Here is a 16,381-nt window from a genome sequence, read left to right on the forward strand (position 1 = left end):
CAGGGTCCTCCACAGGGTTGCTGTGACACAGTTCGGGGTGTGAAGTCGCTGAGTCGATGATGAAAGGGGGTTGTTCTCGGGGTGTGCTGGGGAGGAGGATGAGGAGTGGGAGCCATAATTTGGACGTAGACAAATGTGGAGGATTTTATGACATGGGAGACCTGAATGTGTTGTCACGTGTATAAACACAAGCTGAGTGGATCTGACACAGGTAATCTGAGATTTATTTCCCCCTCTGCAAAGGACACTTTTTTTTACCTGAAATAGAAAAAGAACCCAACTAGATAGGATTGCAAAGTCTGTTCTTGACAAGAACATAGAAATGATTTCTATAATCCCCAGATAGCCCACACAATTAACATTCAAGTGCTTTAAGGGGAGGATGCAGTGGAAAACTGTAGAGTACAACGCATCAAAATAGGCTCAGGACTACATCACACAATTAAATACAAGTCAATACTGCACAGTGCACACCACACTGCGGGCTACTCTGCACTACAGACTATATAATTTCTGCTGTCAATCTTGCAATCTCTCCACATAAGCTCGTAAATAGTAACATTTTAAAATTGCAACTAACTATCCTGTCTTTGAAGTCTTAACTAGGCACGGCGTAGGTAGTTCAACATACCGCGGAGGGAACCCGTTGAACTCGCGCACCATCGCTGCAGATATATGCGGTCTGAAAGTAGAATGTCCAGTTGCACCCCATACAGTCGCTGTTCTCTGCACGGATTGGTCGAGGAGCAACCCCCCACCCTGCTTCGGTGTCACTGCTGAGCCGCCTGAGCACGAGCCGACTGTCACAGCCACTGAACTGTGCTGGAGCACAGTCAGCACTCTAGTGCGCATGTAGAGAGAGGAGAGGAGAGGGAGAGCGAAGGAGAGTGGTATAGGCTACCTGTTTAAGCAACTCACGGGAGAATGCTTTGACTCTGCAAGCGCCCATGAATGGATCCACTGGAAATAACCTGAGAACCGAACAGGGGAAAAGCCATAGTAGGGGCAGTTGACAATGTTTGACAACTTCATTATGCATTGCCACGGATTGTTGCTACTACGATTTCTGAGGAGGTAACAGGAGAGGTACATGCTTGTCAACATGGATTGCCTTTTTCTTCTGTTATGGACTTTACCAGTGCCACTTGTTAGCCGCACATCAGTGAAGCCGTTGAGCACCCTGTGGTTTGGAAATATAATCAAGGCAGGTGACCTACACATTTTCAATTGCAAACTTAAGTAGTCATATCAATTCTGTCAAGCATGTAATTCTACTTGTTTGATTTTGCAGACTCTACATATATGTTGCTGTCATTCCTTGAACCTGGTTTCAGGCACATTTGCCGGTGACTCTAGCGGGCTGAATCGCGGTAAGTTCCCTTGTATTGCTGTTTTTAGACATTTACAGGACTACCTACCTTAATAGTGTAATGACTAGTTGACGAGGGACTTAATTGCGCTTACTTGCGTCACTGGTCTGCAACATTACATTGACCTGCCTGGGGAAAGCTGCGTAAGGTATTTAACTGCAGCTTGAATGTGATACATCCGCAGTTCCCCAAGGTACTCGTACGGAGAGGTGCAGACTTTGAAGTTGTTTCACAGATGTTAAGTGAATCACTTGTAGGCTGCTGCCGACCACCAGGTGTCAAAGTATGCCCCCGCCCATAATCCTAGTGACGTCCCTCCTCCAACAGGTCTATTTTGCGCTTATATTGTACGCGATTGTGTTTGTGTGTGTGCGTGAGCGCGCGCATATGCATGTGTGCATTCATGCACTCCTGCACATGTCCTTGTGATTGTCAGAGAGAGAGAGGAGAGAGAGAGAGATTTCTCACTTGGAGCCAGTCCTAGTATGTGCCACTCTGTTTTCTTTGGTCCAAGTGATTTGGTCGGTGTTCCCCAACCATCCTCTTCACACTGTAATCCACTTTACAATTCCGAAGCACACAGGATGTTATATATTGTTGTGTGTTTTCTGCCAACACATATTTTTCCTCTGCCAACCCAACTTTTTGGCTCATGTCCCAAAAAGAGTCAGAATAAATATTTCAGTGGGTTGACAGCATCTTTGTGTGTTCCCTATTGTGCAGATTATTTCTTTGTAAGTCCGGTGGAGGTGGACTCCCTGGGCAGCTACGTCTCCCATGACATGACCAGGCACAGCCGCAGCCGCCGGTCTGTTGCGGAGACGCCGGGCCCCGTGCACTACCGTATGTCTGCGTTCGGCCAGGACTGGCACCTGGAGCTGACGCCGTCGGCCGTGCTGGCCCCCGGCTTCACCGTGCAGACGCTGGGGTCAAAGGGCATCACCACGGAGACGCCTGACCCTGCCATTCACGGATGCCTCTATCAAGGGATTATACGCAACCAAATGGAGTCTTCGGCAGCTATATCTACCTGCACAGGACTGGTGAGTCGCCCCTCCCACTCCCTCACACACACACACACACACACACACACACACACTGTTTGACTCCCTAGGCCCTCACAATATGTCCACACTGACATCAGCCCGTAATAAGATAGGTGTTGCTGGGGTGGGCAGTGGGGTTATGACTTAGTGTTGTAATTAGGCAGATGTGCCTAAAGATGACCAATGCATCACTCCCCTAAGTGGGCCAGACCTCTTTAGCATGTTTGATGGATCGGCAAGAGGTGCCACACTCAGCAGCCGCTTGTCCTCAATGAATAAATGACCAGCAAGGTCAGGTGGAGGTCCAGGGGGACAACAGAGGGAGGGGATGACTAATGTGACAGGCAGAGAGAAAAACTTCAACAGACTCTCATACTCACATTATTCTGCTGTTAAACAAGAGTTAGGAGGAGCCCCAGTGGTGCCATCTGCAACCAAGCTGATTCAGAAACAGTCACCTAAAGAATGTTTTCATGACACAGTCTTGACATAAGACTTCAACGAAAAGCTGAAATGACATTTGTAGAAGAGAGGGAGAGGCAAAGCCAGAGAGAGAGAGAGAAAGAGAGAGACAGAGGGTGAGACAGAGAGAGAGGGAGAAACAATAGAGAGAGAGAGAGGGAAGAGGAGGGAGCAGAGAGAGAGAGAGGAGGAAACAGAGTGAGAGAGAGAGAGAGAAATAAAGAGTGAGCAAAAAGGAGGGATTAAGTGTGAGACTGCCCAGCACAGGCAGACGGTTGCATGACATTAGTCTCTATTTTCTCTTCCTTTCTCTCTCTCTCTCCCTCTTTCACAGACAGTCTCTCTCTTTCTCTTCTTTTGAACTGTGTCAGGGGGATCACATGTCCCACCCCGGATGTGGCTGTGCCATAAAGCTCCATACCTTTATCTCACCAAACGGCCTCCTCCTCCTCCTCCTCTGTTTCTCTGCACTCTCTTTTGTTCCTTGTTTGCCCTGCTCCACAGTCCCCTCATGTTAGTAGCAATTAAAAGCCAGAGTGCAGCCTCCGTCGCTTGGCTGGCAGCGCTAATCTTTGTATTGTCCCTTTCATTAGTGGTAGCCTCACCCTAATAAAGCAGAGGAGAGCCATTCTTTTAAAGAGCCCTCTCTGACAACACAATGTGATTCAGCTGCAATTGCATGTGAATAGACTGGAAGGGACTCTTTGATCTGTCCCCTCCCCTCTCTTGCTCTCCTTTTCTCCTCAGCGCTTTCTCCCGCTTTTCCCCCTTTTCACAAGAATGACCTGAGGGCCACGAGAGATTCACTGGGTGTGCAGTCTGTTATGCACTCAGACTGGTAGAGTTTTTGTTCCAGGGGCAGCCTGCATTAAACAATTTGTACAGCCGACTTAAGCAACTACTTTGTAAGTGCCAGTTTACATGGAAATGTGGGAAACTGTGTCTTTTTGGGTTGTTTTTTCACCGTCTTGATTTCTCTCTGGTTTCTCTGCTTCTACTCCTTTGTCTTGTTCACTCGCTGCTTTTCTCTTCTCTCACATGAACACTTCTCTCTCACACACAGGTAGAGATACTCACATTCACATTCACACACACACACACACACACACACACACACACACACACACACACACACACACACACACACACACACACACACATACACACTCTGTCTGTGTATGTGTATGCATGTCGCTTGAATTTCCCCTGGGGATCAATAAAGTATCTATCTATCTATCTGTCTCTCTCTCCCTCTCTCTCTCTTTAACACACACACACATATAAACACACACACACACACACACACACACCCACACACACACACACACACAAGAGTTTAACCCCTACTTGTCTTCCCTGCTTCTGTGCTGGTCGTAGAGGAGAGCTTTGGATTAAGCACAGATGAGTGCCCATTCATCCTCTCTGATCCTCAGGCTCTCCATGTGCCTGCAGAGGCCGGAGGGGCCGCCGTGCAGAGAGAGTGTGTGTGTGTGTGTGTGTGTGTCTCCTTCGCCTCTGTGCTCCGGGCACCACGGAGACGAGCCCTAGAGTGCTCCCTCACTAGCCACAGCTCCTTGAGGATGCGCACACTGTCTGTTGTCACTGATCTATTTCAGTCATGCTTACAGCGCAGACCTGGGGTGTTTTACAAGGAAGATAGCCCACTTGCTGGCTGCTTATCTTCTGCTCGGTGGTACTGCGGAGGAGCAGATGGGGAGGGATTGCGTTGTTAAATCAAGAACAGGCGGCCATGGTCCTTTTAAATCAGCGGTGGGTGGGTGGGGTGGGGTTGAGTCGTAAATCCTGAATCATTTTAAATGGTGATTTAATTACGACCATGCTGTCTTTCTTAGGCAGCTTGTTCAGAAGTGTGTGTGTGTGTGTGTGTGTGTGTTTTTGCCCTCGCTGACACCCAGCTTTCAGAGAGTAATTAAAAAGGAGAAAGATGTGTGCGGATCTCTGCACCAGAACACGCTCGGCAGCAGAAGCTGCAGCTGGAACGCAAAAGACAGGGCTTGGCGGCTGTCTCTCTGGCTTTCTAGTTTCTTCTGTTTGTCCAGGAGCCTTGCTCGTACTTGTCCAGCGCATTATTGGAGCTGTTGGAGTTTACCATGCCCGGTGTTTGTTCCTCGGTGCAAGTTCAGAGTCGTCCTCGGACCCTTTGAGCGCAGGTGTCTTGAATTTCCCCTGGGGATCAATAAAGTATCTATCTAGCGCAGGTGTCTTGAATTTCCCCTGGGGATCAATAAAGTATCTATCTATCCAGGTGGTCAAGAGATAAATCACGGCTTCTGGACCCACCCCACGTCACCCTTCCATGCCACACCGTTGCATCCTGCATCCCGTTCTTTCAGCTTCCCTGAGTGGACCAAGCAAGCATCCATGCAAGCTGAAACAGGCCATGGCCATATGTCATTCAGCCCTCCCCCATAAAACACCTCGGCCCATTCTGCTGGAGCGGCTTCATTGCATGTCGCACAGGAGAACCCAACCTCCCTCCTTAGTAGTCATGAGCTACACAGTTCAGTGGGCCACAGTCAGCTGATCTTTCAGAGTTGTGGAGTTTAGGAGTTGCAGGTTTGTGGATTGACTTATGGTCATGAATCAGGACAGTTTGCCTGAGCATGCCCACTCATGCCTGACTCCACCATGACCTCTCCACTGAGAGTTGGCCATTGTGCCACAGTTATGCACTTGATTCTGTTTGTCCTCTGAACGTCCTCTCAGTCTTAGCTTCTTTGTGGGAGTTGTATACTCAGTAGCAAAGTTTACATGCCCTTAAGCTGAAATAAAATGTAGCTGAAATAATATTTTCGAAAAGAAAAGCTAGAAACATCAAAATTGGAACAGTTTGGTTTCTATGAAAGGATGTCTATCATGTCTGTAGTATCGCTACATACTTCCAAAGCTAAATGCTTCAGGTTCAGTTTAGAGATAATCCTCTTTAGTGATATCTTGTATTATTTCTGTTTTAGACAGTGTGTGTGTATGTGTGTGTGTGTGTGTGTGTGTGTGTTTGAGGAGTATTTTGGGGAGAGAGCGGGTCTTTTCCACACACACTACCACTCGTGCCTCCCCCAATAACCCGTGGGTGCTAGACTGCGTGTCTGGAGTGTGTGAACTGGAGTTGGAGAGGTGTGTGTGGACAGGCTTTCGACGGGCCCTCAGCTGTGTTTGTTCAGCGCTCACAGGCTGGCAGTTGTGGCCAACACTCGCTAACTTGTGGAATCCCTCCTGGGGGCGGTGGATGGTGGTGCCCATGAGTGCCTCGAGCAGACGGAGAGGAGAGTGAGAGAGAGAGAGAGTGAGAGAGAGAGAGAGATGATGACACAGAGAGTGTGTGACAGAGAGAAAGAAGGAAGGAAAGACAGAGTGTGAGAGGGAGGAAGAGATGGAGGTAGAGAGGGAGGTAGAGATGGAGGTAGAGATGGAGGTAGAGAGGGAGGTAGAGATGGAGGAAGAGATGGAGGTAGAGATGGAGGTGGAGATGGAGGTAGAGATGGAGGTAGAGAGGGAGGTAGAGATGGAGGAAGAGATGGAGGTAGAGAGGAAGGAAGAGATGGAGGAAGAGATGGAGGTAGAGATGGAGGTAGAGAGGAAGGAAGAGATGGAGGTAGAGATGGAGGTAGAGATGGAGGAAGAGATGGAGGTGGAGATGGAGGTAGAGAGGGAGGTAGAGATGGAGGAAGAGATGGAGGTAGAGATGGAGGTGGAGATGGAGGTAGAGATGGAGGTAGAGATGGAGGTAGAGAGGAAGGAAGAGATGGAGGAAGAGATGGAGGTAGAGATGGAGGTAGAGAGGAAGGAAGAGATGGAGGAAGAGATGGAGGTAGAGAGGAAGGAAGAGATGGAGGTAGAGATGGAGGTAGAGAGGAAGGAAGAGATGGAGGAAGAGATGGAGGTGAAGAGACAGAGAGAGAAGCTGTCAGCAGGCGTCTGGCGCTTGTCTGTGTTAACTCCGTGTCAAGTCATACAGCAGAGCCTTAAGCGCTCAGTGCAGGCCAGAGAAGGACAGTCCTGTAACTCTACACGGCCTTGGAGTGTTTCTTGGACTTGGATGAGGGAGGCAATTTGCTTGTGAACTTCTGCCGCCTGAGTTTTATGGAGTTTTATTATGAGGATGTTTGAATTGGGGGAAAAGAACATGAAGACAGAGGCAACAGGATTCTTCCCCCAAAAGACTCCTCCGTTCTGCTGCTGTCAGGTCACTGTACTCCTTGCAGACGCGGTCAACAATAAGCCAGTCAGTAATCTGAGCGTCCTGTTGGCCTGGTTTTACTTTCCCAGAGATCTTTGACACCCTTTGACAAACATCTCATGACCACCTGCGTCGAACCCCACACCCCAAGAGCTCCAGAGCACTTAAAACCCCATCATATTGCCTGAGGGAAGCCCCCAGGGACTGGCAGCAGCCAGGGGAGGAGAGGGCAGACAGGGAGAGACGACATGTTGGGGGACCCAAAGGTGGCACGGCGGGCATTTGTACTTGTCCTCGTTGGTGCTCCGCAGGGAGACAGACAAATTGGAGCCAGACTGCTGCAGTTGGTTTGGGCCTCTTGTGTAGTTACACATGTTCCCCTTGCTCTTACCCCCCTCCTCCAATACACGCACACACACACACACACACACACACACACACACACACTCACACTCCTCACACACACACACACACACACACACTCACACACACACACACACACACACACACACTCACACACACACGCACACACTCATAACTCATGGGGGCTAGTGTGCCACTTTAGCACTGTGAGAGTCGCTGAGGGCTACTCCCTGGTGGTCTCCATGGTGACAGTGATGTAGTAACTGCCGGGTGATGCCAACAAACGAGGGGAGGCCCAGGCTTGCTCTCCCTCCACCTGGCACTGTGCTCTGTCTCTCTCTCCCTCCACTGGCACTGTGCTCCCTCTCTCTCCCTCTCTTTCCATCTCTCTCTCCCTCTCTTTTTATCTCTCTCTCCCTCTCTCTCTCTCCATCTCTTTTTGTCTCTCTCTCTCGTTCTCTCAGACACATAAACTCTTAGCTCTCTGTCTGGTTTCCTTTTGCTCTGGGAAACACAAGACAAATGGGCAAATGGGCTGGGCAATGCTGAAGTGTTTGTCACAGTCACAGCCGCAGTGACAAGTTGGGCCCATTACATGCTTTCCCTTCCTATTGCTCACACATTAAATGTGGCATGGGCTTTGGGTGTGTGTGTTGTGTGTGTGTGTGTGTGTGTGTGTGTGTGAGAGAGGTTTAATGATGTCTCTCCCGTTCTCTCTCTTTCTCTCCGTTGTGGTGTAGTTATTCAGTCTTAAGTCAGGGTCACACAGGGACATGTCTTCAGCGTCAGCGACAAACAAATAAGTTGTGAGCAGCACAGCTCGCAGTGCCTGTAAAGGAGCGTCTGAGCATCCCTGCTCACGAAGCTCAGATGTGTTTACTTTCCATGACATGGTCAAGCAGCTATCTCGGGGTGTCTTTATTGCCTGCTTGGGCTTGCCAAGCCGTGGCCCGAGAGTGTGTCCTCGTTTAAACAGTGCCAAAGAGGAGAGGACGCCACCACTCTCTAATTATGCCACCACTTGCCAAACATGTTAGAGAGAGCGCAAGTCTCCGCAACGCAGTGCCACAGGCAGGTCAGGGTGACATTAGCAGTCCTCTGCAACAGCGGCGGTGTGCTTTCCCTCCACCTGGCACTGTGCTCCCTCTCTCTCTCCCTCCACCTGGCACTGTGCTCCCTCTCTCTCTCCCTCCACCTCTCTGCATCTCCGCGTCTCCATCTCCCTCTTTTCCACAGTGACACACATACGGCTGGAAACGTGCGGTGGCCTTGTGTTTATGGACATCGTGCGGTGGCTGTGTGTTTATGGACATTGTGCGGTGGCCGTGTGTTTATGGACACATGTCCTATTCTGGTCTGCAGGGCAGTGTCTCAGCGTGTTGTGAACTCCCAGGGATCCAAAGACGCGAGGAGAGTGATTTCCAGCAGACGGTTTCTTTTATTAACTTATAAAGCCTCAATCTGAGGTACTCAAAATGCAACAAAAACTTCTTGATCTTCTTTGGATCTCGAAGTCTGGAAGGTGGGCCGGGCCCTCTTGGCTGATCCGCAGTCCACTCCCGATCTTCAAAATTCCTGGGCACAAACAATCACACTTGAAGCAGTTTAAACAGACCACGTACTGCCTTAAACCAAGGTCACAAGCTGTATGGGGTTTACTTCCACAACCCTGCTTCCCTCTTTGTCTCTCTAGCAACAGGTCTTTTCAGGTGCTGTTCAGAGCCAATCTAACCATTTGCAGCTGGACTCCAATTAGTGGATGTGCTGACGTCCCTAGTCTCCAGAGCACCTCCCCCAGGGTCCTAGTGCCTCCAGCATAGGCCTGGTGAAGTACACACCATCCACGACCTTACCCAAGGGGACCCTAGTGGGACAACAAGAGCAGCTTGGGGTACCACATACCCTCCCCCTCAACTTCAGGCCATTCCTGGGGGAAACGGACCACAGGCACTCCGATCTTCGCGACAGAGCGTCTGCATTCCCCTGTTGCTTGCCTGCTCTGTGTTCCACCTTGAACCTGTAATTTTGCAGCTCAAGAACCAACGGGTTATTAGAGAGTTTCTGTCTTTATTGACAGACATCCATTTCAGCGGTGCATGATCCGTAACTAATGCAAATTCCCTTCCGATCAAGTAATATTTCAGCTTGTCTATAGCCCACTTTATGGCAAGACATTCTTTTTCCACTGTTGCATAGTTTTTCTCATGCTTTAACAGTTTACGGCTGATGTACGTAATCGGTTGTTCCACTCCATCTTTTACCTGAGACAGGACAGCCCCCAGTCCCCATAGAAGCATCTGTCTGTAAGACAAAAGGCAAAAAAAAATCCACCGTTGCCAGGACAGGTTCCTTGCAGAGGGCATCCTTCAGCTCCCGAAGGCCTCCTCTGCCTCTTCCCCGGTCCACTGTGGGGCTCTTCCCAACCTTCTTGGTCAACACTTTCGAAAAGAGGAGCTGCTAGAGAAGCAAAGTTGGGCACAAACTGACGATAATATCCAACAAGCCCCAGAAATGTTCGTACCTGTCGCTTTGTGCCCGGCCGTGGCCATGTGGTAATAGCCTCCACCTTAGATGCTTGTGGCCGTACACGTCCTCTTCCAACTGTGTAGCCCAGGTAGTCTGTTTCTTCTAGCCCAAGGCGGCACTTTGATGCTTTAGCCGTCAACCCTGCATCTCTCAGCTCCCCCAGAACGGCTTCCAAGTGCTGCAGGTGAGTCTGCCAATCAGTGCTATGAAGGACTATATCGTCCAAATACGCTGCAGCATAATGTCTGTGAGGTCTAAGGACCTTATCCATTAGCCTTTGGAAACAGGCGGGAGCCCCATGAATGCCAAATGGTAACACTTTGTACTGGAACAGCCCATCAGGTGTTGTAAAGGCGGTTTTTTTCCCTTAGCCTGGTCTGTAAAAGTGGCACCTGCCGCCAGTACCCACGAGTAAGATCTAAGGTGCTGATGAACCTAGCAGGTCCCAATCTTTCTAGCAGCTCATCTACTCTGGGCATCGGATAAGAGTCAAATGCTGAGATCTCGTTAAGTTTTCGAAAGTCATTGCAGAATCTTAACGTCCCATCAGGTTTGGGCACAATGACAATTGGACTGCTCCAGGCACTATGAGATTCCTCTATTACCCCCATCTTCAACATTGCCTTAACCTCCTCCCGGATGGCTTCTCTCCGGGCTTCTGGAATTCTGTAAGGTTTAAGTCATTACCTTTTTCCCAGGCTCATTGATGATGTAGTGGGCCCACGACCGTCGTCCTTCGGTTTGTCGGAGAAAACATCGTGGTACCGGCACAGCAACTGGGTCAGGTCTTGGACTTGATGTGGCGCCAGTTGCTCGCACATGGGAACTTGCGGAGGTCCGGATGTAGGCTGGTGAGTGGACAGTGCCTGTGCATCGACCTGATTGTGTTCATGCCACCTTTTCATCAGATTGATATGATATATCTGACTGCTCTGTCTTCTCCCCAGCTGCCTCACTCTATAGTTGACGGGGCCCAGCTTTTCAATCACCTCATATGGCCCATGCCACTTAGCTAAGAATTTACACTCTTGAGTGGGAATGAGGATTAGCACTTTGTCCCCTGGACTGAACTCCCTCACCTGTGCACCCCTGTTATACAGCCTAGCTTGTTCCTCCTGAGCTTTTAGCATGTGCTCTCTTACCATCGGCCACAGTTGACTCATCCGCTGGTGCATCCTCTCCACATGTTCTATCACCGTGGTGTGTCGTGTTGGCTGTTGTTCCCATGCCTCTCTGGCTAAGTCCAACAGACCTCGTGGCCTTCTACCGTACAACAACTCAAATGGCGAGAAACCTGTGGATGCTTGAGGCACCTCACGAATGGAGAACATAAGGTAAGGCAAGAGCTGGTCCCAATCCTTCCCATCTGTAACTATCATCTTCCTTAACATCTGCTTTAATGTCTTATTGAACCTCTCAACAAGGCCATCCGTTTGTGGGTGATAGACAGATGTACGGACCTGTTTCACTTTCAGGAGGCGACAGAAGGCTTTCATTACATTTGACATGAAGCACGACCCCTGATCGGTTAGTATCTCCTCTGGTATCCCGACCCTACTGCATAGGAGGAATAGCTCCTTGGCCACGGCCTTACCAGTGGCTGCCCTTAAAGGGATGGCCTCTGGATATCTCGTAGCATAATCAAGGAGGACCAAAATGTAGCGATGTCGTCTGCTCGATTTAGGGAGAGGCCCCACGATGTCCATCCCAATCCGCCTGAAGGGAACATCAATTATCGGTAAGGGAATTAACGGGCTGCGGTAGGTCACTTTGGGGCTGTGGAGCTGACATTCAGCACAATGACGACAATAATCTTCTACCGCTCTCTTTACACCTGGCCAGTAGAATCGGGAAGTTATCCGTTCATAGGTTTTTTCAGACCCAAGGTGAGCTCCGAGGACATGGGAGTGGGCTAAGTAAAGCACTTTAGAGGCATAGGATCTTGGCACCAGGAGCTGACTAACTACTTCCTCACCTTTTTTTACCTTTCTGTACAGCAACCCATTTTTCACTGAAAAACATGGAAGATTAAGTCGACTCACCTCGCCTTGTTCTTCACTGCTGAATACCGCCCGATTTCCGCGCCTGGGCTAAGTTTGGATCCTCATGTTGCTTCCGGCTGAACTCTGTGGCGCCCCCTGGAGCCTCACTGTGGATCTGGAGGAAGTCAGAGAAACGCTCAGCAGTGACATCCTCTCTACTTCCAGAAGATTCCCCTTGCTCTGGCGTTTGTGGTTCTGCCGCCGGGATTCCACCAACGCGGCATGGGTGGGGGTCCTGTTCTTCTCCAGGGCTGGATAGGGAACCCTCCTTTGAGGGGGCTGCACATGCTTGGTGGGTCTTCGGTGGCTTCCTTGGTTTGGCTGCCTTCTTTGGTCCTACTCCCCAGGCCTGTTGTGGAGTGTTCCAATATCTCGCAAACAGGGCACAATCTCTGCCTATCAGTACTGGTACTGGTAGGCCAGGAACCACCCCAACTCTTGTGAACACAGTCCCTCTGGGAGATTGAATTCTCACCTGGCTTGTTGGGTAGCTCTTAGTGTCTCCGTGTATACATGCCACGGCCACTGCTTCCCCATGGGCATCTTTCACCTTTCGAGGCGGACAAGGGTGATGACTTCTTCCGAATCCAGCAGGGCCTCTGTATCCTGTCCCATGATTTTTATGGGGAACCGTGGAGCAGACTCATGGGCTTCCATCCAATCTGTGGTGAGGTATCCACATGGGAACGAAGACATGGCAGGTCCCGCTGTTGGCATGGACTCATCCCTCTCAGGGCACTCCCTTGCAAAGTGGCCTTCTTTACCACACCCACCTAAACAAGCGCCGATCCTCTGTTGGCGGGGGGACTTGGGCGGGGGACCTGCCCCACCTGACACCTGGCAGCTCTCCTACTCCTCTCCTAGGACTGTTTCCACCCGGTCGGGGGAGGCTGGTTCTCTCGAGTTTCGCCGGACTGCTTCGACCCTCTATCTTCATGGGTTTGATCAGATCCTGTGTCACTCGGTGGTTTTCTAGCAATGCAATCAGCCGATCCAGGTCGGGAACTCCCTGCTGGGCGACATATTTCTTTGCGTCATTGGGTAGTGCTCGAACACACCGGTCCAGCACCACTCGGTCAATCGCTGCAGGGCCGTCGCCCTCCGTGAGCCACGTCCTTACTAGCCGCTGGAGAGTTTTTATCTGGGGCCTTGCAGGTGTGCTGGGATCGTAGGCCCATTGATGGACCCTTTGAGCCTTTGCTGGTAGACTATAGCCATACTGTGCCAAAATTATGGCTTTGAGCTGGGTATAATTAGCTGCCTCGGCTATAGATAAATCTCTACAAGCCTGTTGGGCCTCCCCGTTAAAAAAGGAGTCAAAATATGGGCCCAGTCTTCTCTCGACCATCTCTCTCTGGTGGCGACTCGCTCAAAGAGTTCCAGATACGATTCTACATCATCTTCAGCTGTTAGTTTTGTCAATACCTTGTCAGGGGTCTTCGGCGATGATTGTTTGCAGAACTCCGTAAGGGCTCTCTGTAGCGTTTGTTGTGTCTGCACGATGGTGGACAAAACTTCTTTTAGCGCGGGATCCATGGTTTGGGTTTTGTTTTTTTTTTATTTTTTTTTTTTTGAGCTGGGTCACCTTGCCCGCATTCTCCACCAAATGTGAACTCCCAGGGATCCAAAGACGCGAGGAGAGTGATTTCCAGCAGACGGTTTCTTTTATTAACTTATAAAGCCTCAATCTGAGGTACTCAAAATGCAACAAAAACTTCTTCGATCTTCTTTGGATCTCGAGTCTGGAAGGTGGACGGGCCCTCTTGGCTGATCCGCAGTCCACTCCGATCTTCAAAATTCCTGGGCACAAACAATCACACTTGAAGCAGTTTAAACAGACCACGTACTGCCTTAAACCAAGGTCACAAGCTGTATGGGGTTTACTTCCACAACCCTGCTTCCCTCTTTGTCTCTCTAGCAACAGGTCTTTTCAGGTGCTGTTCAGAGCCAATCTAACCATTTGCAGCTGGACTCCAATTAGTGGATGTGCTGACGTCCCTAGTCTCCAGAGCACCTCCCCAGGGTCCTAGTGCCCTCCAGCATAGGCCTGGTGCAGTACACGCCATCCACCACCTTACCCAAGGGGATCCGGCGACGGTTTGCCCTAGTGGGACAACAAGAGCAGCTTGGGGTACCACAGTGTGCCCATCAGATCACGGTGATGATGGGGGCCATGTGGTGTCATTATCAACGTGTTTCCTTAACCACCGTGGTCTTTGCTGTCGCTAATTCTGGACTTTCTGTAGATGCCCTTTTTTGTTTTTTTAAAGGGGAAGTTGGCAAATGCCCTTGGTCTCACAGGGCAGGTCCTTGCCACTGTTTACTGCTGTGTGTTTTTACCTGACTCTGTCAGCTGTCCAACTGGGCGAAAGAACTATATGATTAGTCACTGTTGACTAGTAAAGAGAAACTCTTTGGGGCAGAAATGCTGGACAGTAATCCAAGTTACATGATGATGTACGTTTTCTACCGCTGAAAGAGACTGAGAATAAAAGAGATTTCAATAATTACTCTGAATGACTCTATATATGATTGAAATATCACTGATGTTGACACTGGGGGCCAGAGGATCCAGGGGAAAGTGGGAGTTTAGCGTAAAAAGATGGGAGGGGAAGAGTAAAGAGCGCCTAGTTATCTATTCCGCGGTATGTACAAAGACTGCTCCTGAAGCGCACGTCTATTCTGCTTGAAATACTTCGCCTTGTAAAAGCAGGTGTTAATCAAATTGCAGTTCAATCGTCCAATAAGAGAACCTTTCAAAAACAACAGAATCGCTATTTAGAGCACCAGTTTTGTAAGTCTTTGTACTATCAAAAACAACATTAACCCTCGTTGGCCTTTCAAATGTCTTAATTTCACTTTCACGTAATTCACTTAAACTTTCCTACTTGCTAGATTTGACCAATCTTCCACAGTCTATGTGCACAAGTATTTTGAGTAGAACTACTGATCTTCATTATCTCCTTACTTGTTGACATCTTATCATGTATGGTATTATTTCATGATCGCTAAACGTTTGATTCTTTTTAAAGTTGTCATCAGTTAACTTAATTCAACTGCGCTTGTATGTAGGCGCTGCCATTCAGTTGTGGTTCGTAAATTGTGTTTATGGGCGGAGAAAGGCAGAGAAAGGCGCAGTTTACACTAAGGATTGAACGATTGATAAATACGACGGAAACTTGGGTCTGACAGCGTTCGCAATGTGCGGTTTGTCCATGACGCTGATAGCGCTACGTTCGCAAATGTACGTACATCTGGCCCTGGGTGTTTTGAAGGGTGTTTGGGCAAAAAAAAGAATCCATTAGATGTCAGTTCTGCAGTATTTTGACAAAAAGCATAAGCCCTTTTTTGAGAGCCTAGAATAGAGCACTGTACAGTGCTGCAGGGCGAAGAGATCTGGAAGAGTACCCTCTATGAAAGCTTTTTGGCAGCGCTGCTAAAAGCATCCGTCTTTGAGCGCCGGTCGATACCCGCTTTCATTTTGGGCGCTGCTTTTCAGTCAGCGCCTGGTGCTCACTGGCGCATCTGCTGAGTCGACAGTGCGGTCAGCGAGGCAAAAAACATCGTCTTGAAATGCAGATGTGTTTGAGAGCCCGGTAATAAGTAGCTTGGGATCTTCCTCTCTCTCTGCTCTTTCTTCTGGCCTCTAGGAGTATGTAAGCACTTACTAATTTAAAGCATAATATCATGGTTGGGAGCTTTAAAAGCAGCTAGAGTTTACACAGAGACCGGCTAATTATCCTTTCTCTCTGTCTCTGCCCCGCACCTCTACCTCGCCCGCTCCTGCCGCTTGACCCAATGAGACGGGCTGTAAATCGCTTCCTACGCTCCGAGCCGAAGACATGCACGATCACAACTGGTAATGCCAGGCAGCCGGTGGAAAACCACATCAAAGCTGGCCGTGAGCGCTCAGAGCTTCCATAGGAAAGACTGAGGAGAGCCGTGGTTTTTGGAACTAATTTCCACCCAGCCCGTGTGAGAGAAGGGGAGACGGTGTGTATGTGTGTGTGTGTGTGTGTGTGTGTGTTTATGTGATTCTGGAAGCTACTGGGGGAAGGGTAACAGAGGAGAATCTCTCCCTGTAATCAGACAGAACACACACAAGTGTAGAGAGGTGGAAATAAGTACGGGTTGCTCAGCTATGTCAGTGTGATCCAGTAAGAAAACCTCATGAAAACAGTTATTTCAACCATCCAGTCATTCATTCATTCATTCATTCATTCATTCAGAAGCCCCTTCATGTTCTCTTTTTGTTTATTAGTGGAGTCTGCAAAATATGTCCAGTAAACAATGGTACCGCAAAAGATTTTCATTTTTATTTTCAGAAGTTATTCATTTATTTACTTTTATTGATAACATGTTTTCTATTTATAG

The 16,381-nt window shown here is 49.2% G+C and overlaps 1 protein-coding gene across 1 annotated transcript in view; it reads left to right on the forward strand.

Annotated features, from left to right (window-relative positions):
- The first annotated feature begins 693 nt into the window (after positions 1 to 693).
- Positions 694 to 16,381, forward strand: part of adamts18 (ADAM metallopeptidase with thrombospondin type 1 motif, 18) — an 81,828-nt gene continuing 66,140 nt past the window's right edge. Inside the window, 3 exon segments of the mRNA XM_048263638.1 lie at positions 694 to 738; positions 1,292 to 1,370; positions 2,094 to 2,413. Of these exon segments, the coding sequence (XP_048119595.1) occupies positions 694 to 738; positions 1,292 to 1,370; positions 2,094 to 2,413 (444 nt within the window).

The sequence above is a fragment of the Alosa alosa genome, chromosome 14 (genome assembly GCF_017589495.1).
Source record: "Alosa alosa isolate M-15738 ecotype Scorff River chromosome 14, AALO_Geno_1.1, whole genome shotgun sequence".
In the NCBI taxonomy this organism is placed as follows: domain Eukaryota; kingdom Metazoa; phylum Chordata; class Actinopteri; order Clupeiformes; family Clupeidae; genus Alosa; species Alosa alosa.